Raw genomic sequence first — 23,930 nt, forward strand, 5'->3', positions numbered from 1 at the left:
ATATAATTAACATCTCCATGACAATGTCAAAAACCGAACGTTATAGGTATCATAAAAGTTGACTGAATGGTAACAACAGTTGTATTGACCTGCATTTTATTGTACAGGTGTACCTAATAAAATGACCACTGGGTGTATATCACAAAGCAAAGGATGAATATACGTTGTTTTTATAAGAATCGTTTGGATTATGTGTCCTCTGCGTCTTCACATTACGCTGCTGTAAATCACAAGGTCACATGTTCACATTAGGTTTAATTCACATAATTATCAAGTAATTGCTACACAGTTCTGTTAACGCTGTATTTTAAAATATCTCTCCATTGGTTAAAGGTGTTTGTCAGCACATTTTTACAAACACATTCTGTCTCTCTCTGCAGTGGTCGTCTGTTGGTCGGGACATTCGTCGCTCTGTTCTTCAACCTGTTGACTTTGCTGTCTGTCAGGAACAAACCATTCGCCTACGTCTCAGAAGGTACAGTCAACCCCCTCACTCCCACTTGGACCAGTTCATCACACTGGTTGCTCTTACTGGAGTCATGACATGAGAACGGAACACCATCGTAATTGATTTGTTTTTTCAAGAGGCAGGGTGGATTTAGTGATTTTTGTGTCTTTTGGGTTTCTCCTCTGGACGGTGGAGGTTTGTTAATCCTCGCCCTCACTGGGGAACAGGGATAATTTGGCTTTTGTTATATTTTGAGGGATTATCGAAGTAAAATGAAATGCTGGCTCACTGTTTTGTTAGTAGATAAATCACAAATGGCAGCAGCAGGATCAAAGGTTAGTCCCTTCCTAATTGCAGAAATCACAAAGTTATAAAACCAAACTCAGTTGTATGGTCTTAAAATAAGACAGTATGTGTTTTTCAGATTATTTTCAAATGATTATTTTTGGGGTGTTTGTGCAGCACGGAAAGACAGAAAATAGTAATGTATGAGTTGACATGCAACACTCATGAACTGGATTTAGGCCAAACATACTGCATAACATATGATGGCACACATAAACTAGATCACTGATGTATGTTCTTTCAGGGTTCCAGCTAACGATACACAGTTTTGATGAAGCTGGTGACTTTTCAAGTAATTGTTTAGCCTATGAAATGTTGGAAAATGGAAAGCAGGTTTTGTCCAGTCAGCAGTCCAAAAGATTCATCAGTTAAATAACGGATTATGAAAATTATTGTTGATCAATCTTCTGTTAGTTGACTAATTAATAGGTTCTTAATTGAGAACTGACGGCATTTTGTCAGTTTGTTTCCAATTTTGAATAATTACCAAATGCCAGCATCATAATGCCCTATTATCATATTATTATAATGAACAGTTTTTTCTTCCTGTTGACTCATTTGATGTCATCAAAACCCACTTGCATGCCTCAGTGCCAAATTTAGCTTATTTTTTTCATGTCAAATAGACCAAAGCAAAATGTCTTGCAATTAAGTGCCTGACTGTATGTGAAGAATTTAACCACAGTTTAATACCCATGAGCACCATATAAACACAGACACTCACACACACAAAGTTATGATGTTACATATTCATCAGTGGTCAATCACCATTATGGTTAGCAATCTGTATCTGGATAACCACATTCTTAAGAAAATTATCTGCCCAACAAATTCACTTCACTTCAGGATAATTTGTTTGTCCCTCAAGCAGCAGTTCCGCAAAAAAAAAAATGCACTCATAGACAACTGACCTACACACATAAACCAGAGCGGAAGTCAAGATTAGTAGTGTATTTATCAGTTTCTGTGCATTTCTTGTAGTTGTCCTGTTGAGAGGTCACTGAAATCTTCATTTTTCTCTAAGCTTAGGCAAGTGTAATAAACATTCCTGGCTAACACAGCAAGTCAAGTCACATTTTATTTATTTATCCCAGTATCACAAATCAAAATTTTACTCACAGGTCTTAACAATCTGTACTGCACTTTAATACCAGGTGTAAATGCAGGGACCAATGGAGCTGATGATCACTATTATCAGGCACAAAAATGCACAGCATACACGTGTAAGGCAGTGGAGACACACACACGTTGTAGCTAACACACTCAAACACAAACACACACGCGCGCACAGTTGCACACACAGTTGCACACACAGATGCATGCGGGGAGAGCAGGCCAGGCCAGTGTGGACCCCAGGACATATTAACCTCACTGAGACTCAGTCTACTGCTAATACAGACAGACTACGCACACACGCACGCACAGATGCACACTCTCACACACGCAGATACACACATACAGGCTACAGCCTCCATCACACACAAACACACACACACACACACACACACACACACAAATTTGCAGACAGCAACATACACTCATTTGTACCTGTATGCACAGTTGAATAGAAATATGCAAATGGACGTGCATGTAGAAACAGATGTCCATTTACAAGAATGAAAACACAAACACACAGAGAAACAACAGATATTCCCTTTAGGTCAGGCTGTAGTTCAGGAGTGAAGGGGAAGAAGAAGATGATGGAAGAAGAAGAAAAAGGAGAAAAGAAAAAGATTGAGAGAGTTTAAAAAACAGTATAATACACCCCTCTCCTCCCCTCATCCTCTCTTTTCATCTCCTTTCCTCTCTTGTCCTCTCCTGGTTCCTCATCTTCTTTCCTCTCTGCTGCTTGTTTCCTCCTCTCCTCTCCTTTCCTCTGCTCTCTTGTTTCCTCATCTTTGTTCTTCTCTTTTGCTCATCTCCTCTCCTCTTTCCTCATCCTCTCTCCCCTCTTCTCCTGTTTCCATATCTTATCTCAGATCCACTACTTGTTTCCTCCTCTCCTCTCCTCTCCTCCCCTCATCTTCTCCTCTCCTCATCTCCTTTCCTCTCCCCTCCTCTCCTGTTTCCTCATCTTCTTTGCTCTTCTCTCCTCTCCTCTCCCCTCAGACCAACTCACTATCTGTATGAACAGTCTACTGCTGAATGAGGTCAGTGTGTGTGTGTGTGTGTGTGTATGTGTCAGCTGTCTGCTCTTGCGTTCGGAGCAGTCTCAACATCACTTAACATCTGACATTTTGGGATGGGAGGGGGATGAAACTACACACAGGCAAACACACACAGGCACTTAACTTTGCAAAAACACACAATATCTCTCACTCTCATTACACACACTCAAACACACACACACACACACACACACACACACACACACACACACACACACACACTGACAGAGCGAGACTAAAAGTGCATTACGCAACCATGTTCCAGACAGTGGTAATGTAGTGTGCCAGGGGGCCAGGCGGGCAGGGAGACATGCCAGCACACACACACACACACACACACACACACACTTACGCTCACAAACATGGTACATCCTCCTCGTACACATAGATCATAAATAAGTCACTCCATTAAAATGTTTGTTTAGACTGACTCACCGTGCTAGCAAAACAAACAAAACACACACAGTCTCGCTCACACACACACACACACACACAGGTCTGAACAGGATGGGATGTGAAGGGCCTTTGACCCATTGCGGAGCCTTTGGGCTTTGCGGTGTCGTCAAACATTAAAGGTGGGACGGTGCAGTGGAGCGAGAGCGCTTATCTTTTTTGAAAGACGAGTGGGCGATCTGTGCTCCCCCCCCACCACCACCACTACCAGGACAAAAAAAGTATTTTTATACCTCATCATGACAGGGAGGCTGACTGCTGCTTGTTTGTCTCCGCTGTTGAGTTTAATCAGAGTTTGGGTCCAGTAATAAGAGATCTGAGCAAAAGTGGGAGCTGCACGCAGAAAATGATAATAATTAACAACTTTGTGCTGCAGTTTGAAAAAGTTTGATGTAAAGCTCCAACTTCCAGACGATGCTTAAATCTATAGGACAGAGTTGATGGAATCAGCTGTGAAATGAAACAGCTGTGTGTCTTAATATTTCATGCAGCGTTGAACTAGAAAGATGTTTTCTGTTCTTGCCTCCATCTGAAACCACAATGTTCCTCAGTTCATGTCAGACTATAGAAAATGTATACTTGAGAGACGTATGCTGTATCTGAGACAACATGAAAACAAGCGGTTAGAAAGTTGGTTTTACTAAAGCTGAAACAATTCGTTAGTTAATAATCAGCAACAGTATCAGGTGTTTAATCACTGAAGACAAATATCAAGCAAAAATGACAATCATCTCAAAATTAAAAATATTTCTACTTTTCTGTCTTGTGAAAATGCATCTTAGGGTTTTGGATTGTTGGGTGCTGTCATTTGGAGATGCTGCCTCATGCTCTGGGAAATTGTGACAGACATCTTTCACCTTAATTGTTTTGCTGCTTCTTCTTCTCCTTCCTCCTCTTTCCTAAAATACTACCAAGCAATCTGAAATCTAGTTAAATGACTTTCCACCATATTTTGCCTGGATTTTACTAAACCTTACAATCACTGAACAGTGAACTGTAGATACAAAATACAGTAAACAGGAGTAGACTGGCAGTTTAGCACAATTACTTTAAAAGCAGCATGCTCTGTGTCACCTTTTTACACATCCTTCTATGTTTTCATACGTGTTCTGATGTATGTTGTGTGTTAATGGTTAAAATTAATTTCAAAAGTGACCACTGCACAGTTCAGGCTCTCAGCCACTGGCAGCACCTGCCCTCTACACATGACCATTGTACTACATGAATGCAAAAAAAAAAAAAAAAGAGTTATCAGTCGCTCTTCTCTGCTGATAAGTTGGTGCATACAGTTTTGTTGCAGACCTAAACCTGACTCATGACGAAGAGGATAATGTGTGGGATGTGTTAGGTTTTCAAATATATTGCTACTGGCTGCTGTGCTGGAGGCTGCTGTGGCTGTTTTGCCTCTGTTTGACTGGTATGCTTGTGAAAGGCGTGCACTTGTGGCTAACAAAACCAGAGCTCTGTGCTGTGTTCATTGTACCTTCTGAAAACATCAGTAGTTACAATACTGGTGGCTTGTTCTGCTAAAATATACAGAAGAACATGTATACCTCTAAACTCCAGACTGTAAACACATAACAAAGACTGGGTGGAGAGTTTCACTAAAATATTTTGTGCCTATTGTTGTTGTATTGTCTTTAACAGGTGGATATGTTGTACATTAACAGCTCTGTCTCCTCTCTGTCTCTCTCTCTCCCCCTCTCTCTAGCGGCCAGCAGCAGTTGGCTTCAGGAACATGTGGCAGATCTGAGCAGAAGGTAAAAACATGGACGTCAGTCTCTCATCTTTCCCGTTTCTGTTTTTCAGACCTTTTGTCTTTCTGTCGCTCTCTTCCCTTAATCAGCAGATCTCTGTCGCAGGTAGGAACAGGAAGGATCCACTTACACTGAGTCAACACACACACACACACACACACACACACACACACTCCTAACAGTGGTAAAACTGCCCATCCTGTGTATTACTGCTTAAACTGTGAATCTGTGTGTCCAGATGTGTGTATATACAGACACATATGGCCTTCCTCTGAGGTCAAAGGTCACCCTCGGTCAGCATTGGGGACATGAGGTCACAGGGTTGAGGGAGTGGGGCCTGAATGCTGCTGCAGGCAAACAGATTGGATCATTGATTACGCTTCTCAGAAACAGCTGTAAGATCAGTTTTCTTGTTGTTTCCCAAAGAGTACAGTGACAGGACACACACACACACGCACATGCACACAAATACCCAACACCCCCCTACCCACCTCAGGCTGGATGATCTGGGTTCAAGGGTCATAGGTCACAGATCAGTGTAACTTAAACTCAGATATCAGAGTGATCTTTTGGTAATACTACACCTTATCCATAGCTGAGTGATCACCTCTCAGGTGTGTGTTTGTGTATCCAGTTCAGTAACATTGTTTAGGTCAGTGTTATTGTTAACTCTGGGTTTCCAGAACCAAACAAGCTATGGTTTTTGCTGTGGTTCTTGCAGGATTAGTTTTAATAATCTATAGTACTTATGTCACTGGCAGTGACAGCGGCCTTGATATTGTCTGTGCTGATTTAAATTAAACCCATCCTGAGCATCACATTGTCTCAGGCAGGTTATTTTACAATTTCTAACCTCCTCCACTCCTCAGACACACAACACACAGAGCTGAAAATACTAGATGATTAACTGAGTAGCCAACACCACCTCTGATAATCACTTAAAACTAAAAGAATCAAGTATTCATACACCCCTGTTTCTTAAATATGAATATATGCTGGATTTATAACAGTAAACTGTATATTTGGGGATTTTAAACTGTTGGTTGGACAAAACAAGACGTTTGAATAAGTCAGCTTGGACTTGCATAGGGCGTTTTATTTTTCCTAGGCAATAAACAATGACTGAAGAACATAATTTGCAAATTGACTGATAATGGGAACAGTTGTTTGTTGCAGCCTTACTCCACCAGCTCCATCATTTTAAACTCATGTTGAAATGATTAGCTTTGGCCAAACCTACAGAATACAATTTTAAATTTGTCAAGAACATGACAGACAGAATTTTGGGACAAACACTAAATATTTATGAGAGGTGTAAAGGGAGGGTTAGAGTGAGTCATCTTAACTTAATATTAAAGTCCAGCATCTTATCTAGTTCAATCAATACATTTTCCTGAGCTGTGGTCTGTAAATGTTCAGTGGTCCTAACTTCACGTGTTTAGGCAGCTGTCTTGCTTTCTTGCAGATATAAGGCTGTATTGTATTTCTGTATGCAGGGACCTAAATGTCCCACCACTGACAGTTTCTGGACACCTGATATTTGTGGTTGGAAGATGATCCTTTGCACCATTTAATCTCTCTTAAATTCTGTTGATGCAGAATGTTTTCCACAAAGACCTGCAAACACTCTCTGGTCCCTGAAATTATTTGCCAGTCAGGCAGAAAAACCCTCTGAAACTCATAATTCATTAAAACTCATCAGATGATAAAATGTAGTTTACTACTGCTGATATATACGTATTTTCTTCATAAAAAATGTCTATCTTGGTCATAATTCTTTGGATTCTTCTCTGATCAATCATTACTTGCAATCTTTCTCAACCTGCATGATGTGAAAAGGAGCTGCCAGAGACCAACTCCTCTGATCAGAAATGTTAATTGGCATCGGAGGTTTTGTAGAGGATGTTCTAAGTGTTGTCAAAGTAGCTCAGAGAGGACAAAGAAGTCCTAATATGCTTATCTTTCCATCTGAGCTTTGTAAGGCATCCTGGCCACAGAGTACTTTTCTTCTTTTGTGCTCTACATCCCTAACCTGTATGTCATATTGGCCATTTTTTGGCTTCCACTGCAGAGGCTGATCACAGGGAACCATTTATAGATTAAAAAGCCATCAATGCATTGTTGTCATCTTAACTTGACTTCAAATTGCTATCCAGTAAAGATGTCAGTTTGTAGCTAGAAAATATCACTTTCAATATACAATGAATCAGACAAGTGATTATCTTTCTTATACTTACCCAAAGCAGCCTGAAGTCTTGAATACAACAAGCTGCTGCAAACATTCCTCATGCAGGAGCTTGTTGGCTGTACAGGGGAAGATCACAAGTTGGTGGTCATAAAGAGATACACATTACATGGAGACTCCATAAGCCTTTATACAGAGTGGATAAGAGGTTTCTGAGATACTTGACGTCACTTTTGCTCTCCACTCTGTCATTTGGTCTGAACAGAATAGAACAGGTCTGGAGTCCTTTATATTGTTATATTTACAAAGAGATACCCAATAATTCCCATGACCATGAGCAAGGACTAGGCTACAATGGCAACTTCCAGAAGCAGAAACCTTGAGCAGAACTGGACTAGGGGTTGGTGGGGGTTCAGGCCTAACTATAAGCTTTATCAAAGAGGAAAGTTTTAAGCCTCCAGAACCCAAACTGGGGGAAGGTTTCACAGTAGAGGAGCCTGATAGCTGAAGGGTCAGCCTCCCATTCTACTGTTGGAAACTCTGGGAACCACCAGCATTCTGGGAACACAATGTTCTATCAGGATAACAGGGAACTATAAGCTCTTTAAGATAGGATGGTGCCTGACCATTAAGGGCTTTGCAGGTGAGGATTTTAAGTTCTATTCTGGATTTAACAGGAAGCCAATGTAGAGACGCTAACACAGGAAAAAAGTCCACACGTCAGTCAGCCTTCTTTCCTTATGCTATTGTAACTTATAGACTAAAACTCTCCATAGACTGATGCTCAGTGTCAACTGTTGTGATGAATATTGCATCCCACTGTGTATTACCACTACTCAAGTGGGTACACACACACACACACACACACACACACACACACAGAGTCAGCAGCTCAGTTGGTGCAGGTTACTCGGGGAGACAGCCTGGAGAGTTGTGCAGTAGAACTGAGCTGTGATTGGCTGAGAGGGCAGAAATGAACAGGACGTCCCAGCCTAGTTTCCACTCTTTGACTATGTGTGCGTGTGTGTGAGGGTGTGTGTGAAAGAGAGAGAGATGCTCTGTACGCCTTCATACAAGCATTTTGTGTGTGTGTGTGTGTGTGTGTGTCTGTGTGTCTGTGTCTGTCTCTCTCTGTCTGTGTGTCTGTGCAAAAGCCTGTCTGTATGTGTGTATGTGTGTGCATTTTCCAGTGTGTGCTTCCTTGACTGTGGGTCTGTGAGTGTGTGGCTGTGTGTGTGTTACTGTCTGTGTTGTAATGGCCTATCCCCACTTAACCTCAGCAGGGTCTGGGTTATATAAAGCCTGCTGCCCTCACCAGCCAGAAGCCTGAGCTCGGTGTGTGTGTGTGTGTGAAGGTTGCCAGTAGGGAGAAGAGGGATATTAATTAAAAAAAAAAAAATCAAGCACGACTAAGAAAGAAAGAAATTTTGCAGATATGGAGTATTATTAGATCCTAGTCCTGATTCTTGTTTACTTTCACACAAATAGAAATTTAAATATCTGTCCCATATTTTTGTGAATGCAGTCTGTTTTTGTTTGCTGTTTCTTGAAATGTTGCTGTTAAACTGAGCTACAGAATGTTAGCTTGTCCACATCGAGCCTCAAACAGCTTGAGTACTCAACAGTGGTCCACCAGGTTGTAAATGTAAAAAGTCAGCAGGTCCAAATTTTACCACTGAAAAAGTACTTTGAGGAATCAATATGTTTTTTCATGCATATTAACAGGGGCCCTACTTTAATAATACAACTGCAATGACAAGTAGAAAGCAGTCTCCAAGCACAGCTACTATTTTTTGTATATTGAAACCACTGACAAGTGAATAACACTGTTTATCTCCTTACAGTGGCACCTGTCTAGGGGTGGGATATATTAGGCTGCAGGTGAACAGTCAGTTCTTGAAGTTGATGTGTTGGAAGCAAGAAAAATGGGCAAGAGTAAGGATCTGAGCAACTTTGACAAGAGCCAAACTGTTATGGTTCAAAACAGCGTGGGATGTGGGATGGTCCTGCTGTTTGCAGTGTATGCAGTGTTTAGTACCTACCGGAAGTGGCCAAAGAAGGGCAACTGGTGATTGGCTGGTGATATTTGTTTCTCTTTTCTTCTTGCTAATGCCTGAGTCCACTGTGAAAAACTGTGAAAATCTCTGTTGTTATTTTTTAAAATAAATACTGTACTGATAATGGCCTGAATGATATAAATAGTTTTTAGTCAAATAAAATCACTCGACCAGATACATACATGGCTCAGTAGCAGGCTGAAATCCTTTAGTTTGAACACCAACAATTGTACTTTTTTTAAATAAATAACACACAAAGAGGTTTAAATCTAGCAATGTTTGACTAAAAAATAAGCATATTCAGTGTCATGAACAGTATTTGGCGTTTCTCTTTACTCTGTTCATCATTCAGTCCATTGTGGAGCCAACAGAACAGAGTATCAAGTGTTTGCCTCTCCGCTTTAATCCCTCGCTCTCTTTCTGCAATGTGTCTGGATTAACACACACATACACACACAGGGTCACATGTCAAATTATATCAATGCATCAGTGGGGATTATGGGATCGTTGGATTGTCAATCTCGTCCTCAGATCTCTCAGTGTCTCTTTCTTTCTGTCTTTCTTGCACCGTTACTGTTCCTCTCCTCCTTTGTACCACTTTCTGTTTTTCGCATCAGTGGGTTGAGCAAGGCAGTTTGATTTCTACCACTGTGCTTGAAACACTGACGCTGTTTATTTTCAGGGCTGTTCATTTTCAGGGCTGTTCATTTAAAGTGAAAGTAAAAATGGCTGAACGGCGTCTCTAAATCCTTAAATTGAAGAGTCAGCAGGTTTGTGTTTTATTCTCTCTTTGCTTGCAGCATTCAGATTTAGATAAATAAAGAAAATTATTTCCATAGCAAGCAAAGTATTATCTATACTTCTAACTAACTTTTAAACATCTATTGTGAATGTTACTAAAAGGATAATGCTACTAATGTATACAATAATAATAAAATATTGACAGACATATGTGAGGCTGCTGAACTAAACCTGAAACCTTATGTTCTGCATGAATCACAATTCTTGCAGGGAAAGAAAAAAGTCTTATAAAACTGGCGAGGGCAACCCAGTGGCTCAAATGTTGTGACTCACTGCTTGGCTTTACAACTGGCTCTCTGTGTTACTGACTGACTCTGTGGGTTTGATATGAACACAGAGCGGCCAGCAGTGAATCACAACATGTGCTCATATATCCCGGTAACATCATCGCGGCTGCTGTCAAACAGTCCCAGCCGTCCCTCTATTATTCAATGTCTGAGGAGCTGCTGCAGGATCTGTCTCTGATGACATCACCACCGCTGTCTGTCTCTGCTGTCCAGCTTAACGAGACTCCAGCTCGCGTTCACTAATTAATTTCGATTTCCTTTATTTAACCAGGTAAGGTCCCACTGTGAAACCATATCTCATTTTCAAGAGAGACAGCAGCATATAGTTAAAGATGCACATTACCATTAAGATAGTATTATTGTGTTAAATAATTATAGTAACTAAAATAAAGAGGGCGCCAGTGGAGTAATTACAAATAATGAAAATTTGCTATTTTCATTTTTTTTCCAGAATTCCCTCAAGTAGAGCAGCAGTAACTGTAAAATAGCTTTTGTAAATGAGTTAACCTGTGAACAGCAAGAGATGGCCATCCAACCAAAGAATACAACTCACAGGGATGAGTTCTAAAATGACACCCAATGACAAATCAGTCAAAACAGTGTCTACACAGATTTTTGACACTCAGCTGAGGCTCACATATCCACAGTGTGAGAGTAGTGAAAATGTAGCAGATGCGAGCCTTTTCCAAGCGTTAGACGAAAACAATGTTTAAGTCTAAGGTCTAAAACTGAGTTTGATGATATAACAGGAGTCACATTTTCTAGTTAGGGCTTTATAAACAAAATAATAGGAAGTGAAAAATGTTCATAATCCACAAACACATACACACATTAATCAGTCCTCCCCTGCTTTCCTTCCTTTTCTTCCCCTCCTCTCTGCTACTTTCCAGTTCTATGAAAGTCCTGCCTGTGGCGAACATGTGACTCTCCAAATGATGCTTGACGTTAATAACATGCTGACATCCATGTCACGGTTTTGTCTTTAAACATTATCTAATGACAAATACCTTGTGGCACCGAGCCATCGTAGCTCCTCTTCATGTTTGTGACAGTGCTCGACGCCATCGACCATGGCAGCTTCAGAGCGCTGACCTTTGACGTATTGGAAATCCAATCTGACATGCAGCACAGGGCTGATCTGCCCGGAGATGCATTCATTGACTGTTAATCGGTTCCAGGAACACCGTGCTGCCTGTGTTACCCAGAGAGTGTGTGAGGTCGCTTTTGGGGAATCAGCTGAATGTCTGAGATGAATGCAGCTGTCTGCTGGTCTGGTTTTCCCTTCAGGGGCCAAAGAGAGTTTACTCCTGTCATCCATGTCACTTATTTATGCAAAAAGTGCAGTTCAACAAAGTTGCAGTAGCTTCTAGTTTTTACCACATTTCAACTGAAACTTCAGGTTTTTATTCAAGCTAGATATTTCAATCTTGCAGTACACGTTTGTCACTCATGTCCCAAACATCTGTTAAGAGAAAACTAGATGGCTTTGCTTAGTTTGCATTTTGTTTACTGAGGCAAGTTTCCCTGTATTAAACCAATAATAGCTTTGTACACAGGCACAGCAAGTAAACGTGTGACAGAAAAATACAATAAGAGTAAATGGACACAGATGTACATGACTTAGAAATAACACCTGTTACATCAACATACTGTATTTCTTCAATTGCCATGAAACTGAAATTGAATTTCTTTCAGCATCTGCCTCTGCAGCTTTTGTGTCAACTGAAAATAATGCCGGTGGAATGGATAAGTCACTCAGTATTGATTGTTTAGAGCAGAGTCAACCCGCTTTTGAACAGAAAATAGCTACACAGACTGAAAAATGAACTTCTAAAAACCTAAAATGGTATTTGTGTCTAATTATAGGATAAACTAGAATAACACCAGAATAAAAACTATACAAATCAAAAATCTTCTACAGTAATTAGTTGACCTTTTTTTTTTCTTTAGCGAATTTATTGAAGGCAGAGCCTTACCTTTGGACACCACATATCTGAGGCAGGATAATCATATATTTACATCTAATATGTACTGTAGTTACATATTAAAAACTGTAAAGTTGCAAGATTTTAAAAATCTGTACCCAAGATATAGATTTTTTTTAAAGGCAGCAAAGGCCCAAATATCCTCAATATGTGTAGGGTAACGTCACTTCCTGGGCTGCCTCACATAGAATTGCATCAATTGAAAATGATCTGTAATGCAATGATCTTGCATTACAGATCATGCTGGGAAATATGACCATGGTGTATCCTGATGCACTGATGCACTGATGATGCACGTCGTCACATCAGGAAGCACCACTCACCTTTTTCTCCACACTGCCAAATGTGTGGTCTGACATAAAAAAACAAATGGTGCTGGTGTTTTTATGCATACATACCCTGCTGATGTTTGTTTCTCTTCAGTTGTTAGTACGGGTCAGTCTCAATGTTTGTTTGTGTTTTTAACACTGGTAAATTGCTCAAGATTACAGATTATTACGCTGCTTTTTAAAACGTGCCAGCAGGACTTTGCTTCAGCTTGTCCAGTAATGACGTTAAGTGTTTAAAAAAAAAAAAAAAAACAGTTTGTCTCAGTTGATGAAAGAAGAGCTATTGATGTGTGTCCTCAGTGACCCCGTTCAATTAAACTAACAGCAGTGAAGCCCCGCTGATTAAATCTACTTCTCAGCCTGAACATCCAGAGCGTGCAGCTGTCATTAAAACTGCCTATGTCATGTCACACTGTGTCATGTGATGCTGCATCATGATACCGTCCCAGGTCACATCTTCAAGTGTCACATCGTGTTGCATCACATCATTCAGATCACATTAAACCATGTCAGACACCTAATTTCCTGCTGAAGTGCCTTCGAGCAAGACACTAAATATTAAACAGCTCCACAGGTGCCACTTGACCTTTGACCTCTGTTGAGGAGACAAGAATAAAGAAGAAAAAATCATGTCATAATTAGGAGCACAGAAAAAAAGCTGTACCAGGGAGAGATGCCACATCTCTGCTTTAGAGGAGAAAATTAGAGATGCCACAAAAGCTTAAATATACCTTCAGGTTAATACAGAACAAGCTATGATGATGTACCTTTCTTTGACAACCAGCAGTCATTACATTCACCAAACAAATCATGTTCTCTGAGGAGCCCATTTTTAGAGCATGTGGTCCCTTGCATGGTTTGTATTACATTAGGGTACACAGAATTAAACCAGCAAACAGGCACAGTGCATAGGTTTCACTTTGAACATGTTAAGGGCTGGTGCTAATCATTTGTTTTCATTAACGATCAGTTTGCTGATTGTTTTCTTAATCAGTTGTTAATTTGTTTTGTCTGTAAAATGGTTGAAAATCTCTTTCTGTTTCCCAGAGTCCAAAGTCACAACTTCAGATGTTTTATTTGATCAACAGTCCAGAAAGATATTCTATTTACAGTGACATTAAACTATTACTTAAAGTGTTGATTCATCACCCTCTACAAAATATCATTAAGCAGGGATTTTGTTTGAGCCCAAAACAGCATTTTTCTCTCTGTCTGTGAAGCTCCTTTATTTGTTGTCGAAGCAAAGGAGGAGTAGAAGAGTTTGGTTGGAGCTTAGACTGCAGACTTAGGCCTTAGACCAGCATAGCAAAACAAGAATGATCCCATCAACTCCAGTTGGAGTCTGCTAAAGTCCATTATGATGGTGTGATCGGGTTAAAGGCCTAATCCTAAAGACAAACATAAACACAGATTCATCTCTGAGGCAAGCTGCAGCTTAGGAAGGAGGAAACATGCTCAGTCCTCTGTAGACAATGTGTTTCTGGGATTGTGTGACTTACGTCAAGTAGTAAATAATAGAAGCTCTTGTCCAGATGTGCCTTTGGCCTCACTTTTGTCATATTACTTTCTGAGAAACTCCACAGGACTGCAGATTTTGTCCATCACTTTCATTAAAAACACATAAAGACTTGATCAGGAGGAATGACTACAACGAGAGAAACCTGTGTCATTATTCGTACAGAAATCTGATCTGAAGAAATGTGAACTTGTCCTTTAACGGCCAAATTTTCAAACATATGCTCTTTAAAGTCAGTCGTTGAGCAGAGAAGTTAATAAAAGATAAAAACAGATGCATTTCCTGTTTGTCTTCTATCATTAATCTATTAATATGCTTTTGCTCTTTGAACACATTTAACCATCTTCTTTAACTATTTTACTAGGTAATTGAAGTTAAAAACACTGTAGATGATGTCTGAAGGAGTCTGAACTTAAGCTGATTGTCATTTATTAATTGGTTTGTGATATCTGAATCTTCATCTAAAAAATTAAATTCTTATTTTTTATATATTTTCTTTAGAATAATGTCTTTATGATTAGATTTTTATTTAAATTCTGATTTGATTTAATTAAATGGTATTGTAATTTCCCTTTTTGGAAGCTGGGAAACATTTGGAGTTGATTTAGGGAGAAAATCTGGAGGTGATCATGTGCACTAATCTGGCTTCTTTTTTGTTTGTTTGTTTGTTTGTATGTGTGTGTGTGTGTACAGTTTGTGTGGCATCATTCCAGGTCTCAGCAGTGTGCTGCTGCCTCGCATGAACCCGTTTGTCCTGATCAACATGGCAGGAGCTCTGTCCCTCTGCATCACCTACATGCTCATAGAAATCAAGTAAGGATTAGTCTGTCTGTGGCTGGTAAATCCCCACATTCACCAGCACCAGTCACTTAAACCAGGGCTGCTTTCCTGGGTTTGATGCTGTCACACTTCCACCGCAGCTGGAAATTCCCACTTGCTGCTTTTAACTGTCCTGATCTTTATCTCCACCAAACTTAACGTGTCCTGATGCAAGACTCTCCACTGGAAAAAATGCAGAGAGCATGCAGAGATGAAACGCAGTGAATCAGTTTTGTTGCTTTAAATTTTGTTCCTTAGGAAGAGATAATGATTTAAAAAAAGAGATTTACATTCAATAGTGATTGGATGTGCCACATGTCCCTCCAGTAAACAACGTTCAAAGCCAGTTCTTGAACTTGACAACAGCTGTTGACAAAACAGTCTCAGTATTAGGTCTGTTTTATGGGAAACAAGTTCAACTTTGCCCAGTTGTCATGGAACTGTAGACGTTAAAATTTCAGTTTTTTTCTGAGCATTTTAGGGATTTCTTGTCCCTTTTGACTTAAAAGCCCGGGATCAGTACAACAGCTGAGAAAACAATCTCACCACAAGGTCCATTAAGTAGCTTTTCTGGAGCTGTTGATCATATTGCATAATCTTCATCAGCTTTTCAGCCAACATGGACGAGAGGTCCTTAACGCTCCAGTTCCAAGACAACTGAGCCAACTCCAACTACTGAGGAAGATTGTGTGTAATGATTGAAAGCTGTATGAACAGCTGATATATAATAAGAGTAAATATATAACCTGTACATTTAAAGCTCTTTTAAAAACAGTAAGTGCATAGTTGAAACAAAATTTCACTTGAAGATGAAGATAAAACTGAAAGAACTGAAAGAACTTTTAAAGTCAGCAGTCCGCTTCAGTCGCTAAGACCACAAACAGTAGCAGCCAGTAATGTTGTAGTTAGGGACTGGTTTTAATATCCACATTAAGGTGATTGTAGAATCAGCCTGCTTTCACAGGTCTTACTGTCCTAGAGTAAAAGCTACATGTTATGCACCACATCACTGGAACAAACTCTTACTTCTTTTAAATCAAAGACTTTTTGTTTGCCATTCCCCATTATTTTTATTCATTCAAATTTCTCACTGCATTTTAACTGCACTGTAACAATTCCTCTGTTGCTTGTTTTATCCAGTTTTAGCTGATTTTTTGTTCTTTTTAAATCCGATTTATGCATATCTACTATATTATCGTGTGTTTCTTTTCTACCTTGCCTAAACATATTTGTTTATGTCTGTTCAGTAACTATAATGCGGTGGACACAGCGTCGGCGGTCGCCATTGCTCTCATGACCTTTGGCACCATGTATCCCATGAGCGTCTACAGTGGCAAAGTGCTGCTGCAGGTAAGACAAACATGTCTCTTGTTGTTGCATTTTTTTGTCTATTGCCACAAACACTGAATGGATTACTGAAAGCATGAATGATAGATGAAATTAATGACATTATGGCATTTTAAGAAGTGTAATTATTAACTTTTTGTTTTTCATTTGGTCCACAGACCACGCCCTCCCACATCATTGGCCAGCTGGACAAACTGCTGAGAGAGGTGAGTTAGTGTTGCATATACAACTGTACTGTATCAACAACAACAGTAATATTAATTTAGAATAAACTTAAAGAGAACTTAAAAGATACATGGGAGTATAACTGGTATATATTCACTTAAAATCCATATCGAAAGTTGTCAAAAGGCACTTTATGGAAAGGGGAGGATAATTTTCTTTCTGATATAAATCTATTAGTATTAGTCCAGGTAATATTAAATTGAATGTGTTCAAAAAGTGAACTAGTCATGAGAATCTGCAGACAACAGGTCTAAATTATTTTGTGTGTTGCAAATAATTAAAACACATCTGTTAATGCCTCTGTGAAAAGATGTTTGTCTTCAGGGCTGACTTTTACTTAACTTTTATTTCACAATAAGAAAGACCAAAAAATATAGAATTTATAGAATAGACTTCAGACATTCTTCAACACAAGTCACTGTTGAAAGCAAATTGTTCCTATTTGTATCCAATCAGGTGTCGACTCTGGACGGCGTGCTGGAGGTTCGCAACGAGCACTTCTGGACTGTTGGCTTCGGGTCTCTGGTACGTTTAACAGCCAAACTTCTTTGAGGGGTAAAACTTTGCCCCAGAAACTCCATTCAGACCCTGGTTCCTCTGGTGGAAATGCACCATTGGTTCCTCATCTGTGATAGTCAGAGTCTGTCACATTGGACAGCAGTAGAATAGTATCTGGTTCAATAGTCGACTTCATGAACATTCAGTGTCCGAGCTGAGAACAGAAACGAGTCATGCTGTTTTGTATCTCTAACAGGCTTTTCATGTTGGAAATTTACAGCCTACTATGCTGTTATCATGTGTTGCTCTGTGTGCAATGAGGCAGCTAAAAAAAACAGTGATTAGTGATTCAACTTGGGAGCTTCTCTTATGGTTTGTCTCATCAGCATTCATAGGGCAGCCCTATTGTTGCCCCAAACTTCCCATAATCTATAGTGCATCAGCAGCAGCTTCATTATTTCTCCAGAGACTTAGAAACCCAGTCCTCCTCGGCAGGAATAACACCACCTGACCCAGGTTTTTTATGTGTCAGTTAGTTTGTGGCAATTTGATTAACTTGACTCAAGAAGATGTACCTCACAAGCATGATGTAAACTAATTTAATAAAACAGTTTTGGCTGCTTTGCAAAACAGGGGCGCAGCATAAGGTAACAATCTGGGAGCTGACTCAGTTGATTTTGTACTTAAATACATTAACAATTAGTTCATTTAAGTGCGGTCAAATGACACATTGTGTATCTGAGCCAAGGTATGGGGGCCTGGGGCATATGCCCACTTTGCCTGTTTGGTAATTCAGCCTTGCTACAAAGACTGTTATGTACACCTGCTGCAGTGGCTCTCAAGTCCTGTTTTATCATCTATCAGCCTCGTCCTCTCTCTCCGTCTTAACACCTTTGCCTCATCCTGTTTACGACCATTATCCTCTCTCTCCCTCCCTCTCTCTGCCCCCCTGTTAGTTTGTTTGTTTTGTTTGTCTCCATGTTTGTTTCTAGATCCCCCCCCTCCCTCCCTCCATCGTCTCGTTCATGCCTCTCTGTCATTCGTGGGTTCGGAACGACGATCTGCAGGGATTTGTTCGCTCAGACGAAAAGAAGGAACAAGTCATTCATGCGGAGATATTCCCTCTCTCTCTCTCTCTCTCCCTCTCCCTCCATCTCTGTGTCTCTGTCTCCAGTTTTTGGAGGGAACGCTGTTGTCGTTGCCGTTGTCTATGTTGAGTTGTCGTCGTCTGTGTTGCACGTTGTCGTAGCGACAGCAAACAAGCCCAGCTGGCTTTTGGGGCGGCTGAGGTCCTGGGGAACACACACACACACACACACACACCAACATCTGTCTGTCTTCTTGCAGAAACACACCGTGCTGTCAGGATGGAATACAAATTATTTATTGTAGCTAATTTCACTGTACTGTTGTTGAACTTGAAGGTTCACTCTTGATGGAAACATGTCTGTAGCAGGATGTCCACACACTTACAACACTAATAAACCCTGAGAACATAAGTTTTCAACACTGATAAAGTAATTTGAAGCAAATGAAAGCAAATCATCATATTAGCATATTTAAAAGTGGAGGACAGAAGGCTCTGTATGCTCAGGTCCAATGCAGGTACTTCATGATAAAACCAAGCTTCAGCCTCCTCAGATGAGTTTAGATATCAGATATCAGTGGAGGGAAACGCTCTAGAGTGAGAGGGATGCCGGCCACAGCATAAAACTTCAATACACCTTATAAAGACATCAAATGGAGCAGAACTGTGCTATGTTCTTGTGGGAAATGCACTTCACAACTGTGCTCCCTGAGGTTCACAAACACAGGATAATTTAGATCCAGATCTATAAATGTTGAGGTCAACTTTCCACAACAAAGTCTATTTTTTTTAACTTGTGTTGTGACTTTAGTAATATTCTCTATATATTCAGTATCTGTCAAATTTGTTGCTGCGTGCATAAATCACAGGACACTAAACACATTCTTGTTTTTTAGCTAAAATATTTGTTGCCTTCAAATGTTGATATCAAAATACAAAAGGCCCAAATGAAAACCCAGAATATCTGGGTTTTTTTTTTTGTCTTGATTTATTGATGATTTTTGCAGAGAAGTAGGTGTTACAGTCTTTGTTTTATGTGTGGGGACATTTACAGGTTTATATCTGTATGAAATCTTAATTTGTAGGATGATGTGGAAAGTGTGTCACATTATGCAAATGAATCCTTCTATCTCTTTTTAATCACAGATGAGACTGTTAGTCACTCTCTCATACTGTCTGTGTGTGTGTGTGTGTGTGTGTGTGTGTGTGTGTGTAGCAGTTGTACCTTTTGCTGCCTCTAGGTGGAGCAGCGTCCTCTGTTTACTTCAGCACTGACACTGCTTTTATAGTTGTTTTTATTTATGTTATCGATGCTGCTGCTCCTGTTGTTGTTGTTGTGACTGATGTAGCTGCAGTTGGTTGTTGGCCCACTGCTAACAGAGCAGCTGTCCAAACTGATTTGACCCTCTGACTGCACTTCTGCCCCACGGGGGACTCACTCTGTGTGTGTGTGTGTGTGTGTGTGTGTGTGTGTGTGTGTGTGTGTGTGTGTGTGTGTGTGTGTGTGTGTGCGCACATTCTGTTCTTTTGAGAACTGAATATTCCCATGAGGGCGGTCAAATAAGAAAACTAGGACAAAATGAAGGTCTTTGTCGAGTGTTTTAAGGTCAGATTTAGAAGTTAAAGGTTGAATGTTGGGGTGAGATGTGCAGTGATAGCTTCTGTCATTTTGATGTTTATTTAAGTAGCTGCTCAAGGTCGTCTTAGAGAGAAGAGAAAGGTTTATGAATGCATCGCTGGAGAAAAGCATCACTGAACAGCAATAAATTCCAGTCCGAGTCGTTTAGAAAACAGGAAAGTGATTTATTGTATTTGTTTATTTCATTGTAATGACTTTTATCTGTGCTATAGAGCTCCATTGCTGCCCAAAACCTATGAAAAATACATCAGTGATTTATATAGCACCAAATCATAAGAGAAGTTATGTCTGGGCATTTTTCATTTAGTGCAGATCTAGACTGCTGCTACTATACTCATTCCTTATTTGACATTCATCCCTGTGAACCTTCATTACCATGAACATGCTACTTATTCAGACTCAGTCCCTCACACACCATCCTGCATGCACTGTTTCCTCCCGTATGATTGAGCTACAGTGACCACCTTCCAAAACATCCAAGATAAAAAATGACATTTTATTTTGTCTTCAACTTCAGACCAGACTGCGAAATATGACTGTGTATGTGGAAATGCTAGAGAAGATTTTGAAAAGCATCTTAAATTCATCTTAAAGCTTTTTGGGGTGTTTTTTTTAAGAGCACTTTGTATGTGTAGTGTTTTACTTATTTTACTCTTTTTCAATTTCCTACTCAATTAACCCTCTTTCTCCGTCTCTTTTCCCGCTTAATACCCTCCTGTCTGCCTCTCCGTACTTTTCTGTTTCAGGCCGGCTCCGCACACGTTCGTATCCGCCGTGACGCCAACGAGCAGCTGGTTCTGGCCCACGTCACCAACCGGCTGCTGCCGCTCGTCTCCACGCTCACCGTCCAGATCTTTAAAGATGACTGGACTAGACCTCTCCTCACCGGGACCCTCTCCTCCTCCTCCTCCCCCTCCGCTCCCCCTCTGGGCTCTGCCGAAGGCTACGCCACCGTCTCCTCCTCCTCTCTTCCTCCTCTGCTGTTGTCCTCGGGGGGAGAGCTGGACCCGCTGACCTCCACGCCTTCCAAACCCAGCAGCCCTCCTCCAGAGTTCTCTTTCGACACGCCAGGGAGGAACGTGCAGCCCATGGTCCTCCCTGCTCCAGGACACCACACCCACAGGCCCTATGGAGGCCTGGGACTCACCTATGGTGCATCTCCCTACACGGGGATGCTGAATCAGGGCTTAGCGCGGCCCAGCGGTGGGCTTGGACTTGGCATGCAGGGTCTGGGGGCTGGGTTTGGACTGGGTATGGGCGGGAGCAGGGGTGCCTTCATCTCAGAGTTACAGAACTGCTTTTGGGGGGTCCACAGCACCGCTTCGGTTTGGAACTAGCAACCCGCTAGCTTCACAGTACAGACAGTACCGACCCTGACTGTGCTGAAATGAGCCTGAACTGTTTCTGTACTTTCAAATACTTGAACGAAAACATGAGGTGGCTGATTCATGATAGAGGTCAAGTTTCTCCACACCGTAGTTCAGATATTTGAAACTGATGAGATTTATTTCCTGCCTGGGCTGGAGAGCAGACACTGCAACATTTCCTCCTAGTGTGACAACAACAGGACAGCTTTAGAGAACGAAGCCGATTCTTTTCAGGTCTGGTATAAAATCTTATAGTGTGAGCCTCCCCTGACTTGAAGAAGAGAAACAGAGAAGTATGTTGTAGTATTTATTTTCTAACAAGGGGACCAAGAGGTTGACTGTGGTTGACTTTTTTTTTTCTTGGAACTGCCTGTGAGGTTTGAGGGTGAGAAATCAATGTGCCCACACATATTCAAACTTTTATTATATAATATAAAAGCCTATGAGGAGACTTTGTTGCAAACATGGCTGAACAACATTCCTGGGGGGAGAAAATAAAACCTTGAATTAAATCAAAATCCAGCCTGACATTTTAAGTGTCCAAACACCAGACACCAGAGTCCAAAATGATTCACAGTAGAAGCTGTTTTAAAGTCAATCACCAACAATGGTGATACATGTCAAAGAGAGATTTATATTTCTGATGTGACTATAAGGAAAAGAATCCTGAATGTGTGATGGCCACAAGACCGCTCAAGATAAACATTAAAATTCACCATTTTGACTACAGAACTGCTGCTGAGGACAAACACAGTGTATAAAACATAACACAGTAAACAGTATCTCACCTTGAATAACACACAGGGTTTGAAAAACACATCCCTGAGAAAACATTTCACATTGTCACACATTTAGGGCTTGGGCTAACTATTGCTGATTGATTGATTGATTTTACATTCTTTGATATAAGAGGAAGACATAACTCCTTTACTTCAAATATTAAGAAGTTAGGTAGCACTTTTGTTGCTTCCATCCATGTGCTCAGCAGCAGCTCTGCAGACATCATCTCACTCTTAACTTTCTCATCTGCCACCTGGTCTGTCCCCTTTTCTGTTATTCCCCCAATTTCAGCAAAAATCTTGGAACTTGTCGGGTGAGGATGTGGAATTGGACAACAATGAAGCAGTTTTAGCACAACGTAATGAAATGGGGAGCCTGTTTCTTTACTCTATTAGGAGTGAATATTTGACTGGGATGTTGATGGATTGATGAGTAATAGGGGGAATTCCAATTTTTATTATTATAATTTTTTTTAATCTGAACAGGGCTGGGTGTCATTGAAACAGTTATTCCTTGTCATTCATCAGCCACTGGTTTCTGGTGCCTCAGATTTACAGAATCAAAAAGTGCTGATACGCATCAAAATTGTCACATCAGAGCTGAGAATATAATACATATGTAACAATGTAACGATGCAACTCACTGCGTTTCCGATAACAGAGCAACCAACATTGATGGATCTCAGAGCCGGTGTTGGATTTGTAAACCACAAAACATTGTTGTCACAAAACTCTCAGTGACTCTCAGCCCTAATGAGTCATATTCCATGTATGTTTATTTAAAAGGAGTGACTGCGACTTGGTTATTAAACAGGTCATGAACTCTCCAACTTTTCCTCATGTTTGTTCTTCTGTTTCATCTCAAATGACACCTGTATTATGACTTTACATCACTCCTCATCTTGGTGCTTCTTAGTTTTCGAGGTGGGGAAAACATGGCTGTCTGTGGTGCAAAGTTTTAACAGCTGATGTTACTGTATTTTGAGTGTTTTCTTCTTGTAAAAGTTGCTGATTCTGTGGGCTGCTGTACTCATTTGATGTCAAGTGAAGAGGACATGACCTGAACTCCTGAGAGCCAACAGTGGTTTAAAGGTCCTGTTTTATATAAGAAGTAAGACACATTCTGACTTAGACAGGGACTCACATAAGGCCAGACTTTCACAGTGATAAATTCAAAAAAGTCATGATGAAAAAATGGGAGATAAGTTGTATTATTAAGACAGTCCTTCAGTTTTCTGTACAAACCAGTGTTAATATTTGTTTTCAGTGTCTCCCTAGGAAAACCTTCAGTTCTTAAGTTGCGTCTCTGGGATCTATTTGCTCCTCCAGGCATCAGTGTATATCTACATGTGTGATGAGGCTTTCTGTTCCTGCAGCACTTCCTTTGCTCCCTCAACACATCCGTCATGGGAATCTTCTTCTCATTGTATCCTGATGTGAACTGGTGACCTTCTGACCTCACAGCATCTGGTGTAAGAATGATACTCCACTCCTTCATTTACAGAGCTGTAAGCAAGTAAGTACATCAACTCACACAGGCACTGTATTAAAGGGCGGAATTGAGAATTGAGATCCCACTATATCCTGTGAATTCGTAACAAAATCTGTTTGTGTTTCCTGTGAGAAAAACCTGTGGGAACTTGGAATATTTGACATTTTTGCACCTGTGTGTTAAAGAATATTGTACCAAACATCAATGCATCCACACAGCTACTGTATCAAAGGTATTTGGTAGGTCTTCCAGGATCCTTCTTTAAAGCTTAAAGGCTAAAACAAATCACATCCTATAGAAAGCTTCCAGGGCGCTCAGATCTGTTAGTTAGTCCATGTAAAAAGGT

General features: G+C 40.5%; 1 protein-coding gene across 2 annotated transcripts in view; it reads left to right on the top strand.

The window, feature by feature from the left end:
- The window catches only part of slc30a6 (solute carrier family 30 member 6), a 55,909-nt gene extending 32,987 nt beyond the window's left edge, over window positions 1-22,922 (top strand). Inside the window, exons 9-16 of one of the 2 annotated variants that reach the window (XM_018660809.2) lie at window positions 381-475; window positions 5,126-5,174; window positions 15,025-15,144; window positions 16,398-16,500; window positions 16,656-16,703; window positions 17,179-17,247; window positions 20,693-21,173; window positions 21,211-22,922. In XM_018660809.2, coding sequence (XP_018516325.2) covers window positions 381-475; window positions 5,126-5,174; window positions 15,025-15,144; window positions 16,398-16,500; window positions 16,656-16,703; window positions 17,179-17,247; window positions 20,693-21,173; window positions 21,211-21,323 — 1,078 coding nt within the window. In that variant the 3' untranslated portion in view covers window positions 21,324-22,922. Of the gene's footprint in view, window positions 1-380; window positions 476-5,125; window positions 5,175-15,024; window positions 15,145-16,397; window positions 16,501-16,655; window positions 16,704-17,178; window positions 17,248-20,692 lie in introns of both variants that reach the window. The other variant, XM_018660807.2, reaches the window with a different exon arrangement.
- The last annotated feature ends 1,008 nt before the right edge of the window (window positions 22,923-23,930 follow it).

Source organism: Lates calcarifer, linkage group LG16_LG22 (genome assembly GCF_001640805.2).
Source record: "Lates calcarifer isolate ASB-BC8 linkage group LG16_LG22, TLL_Latcal_v3, whole genome shotgun sequence".
NCBI lineage: Eukaryota > Metazoa > Chordata > Actinopteri > Centropomidae > Lates > Lates calcarifer.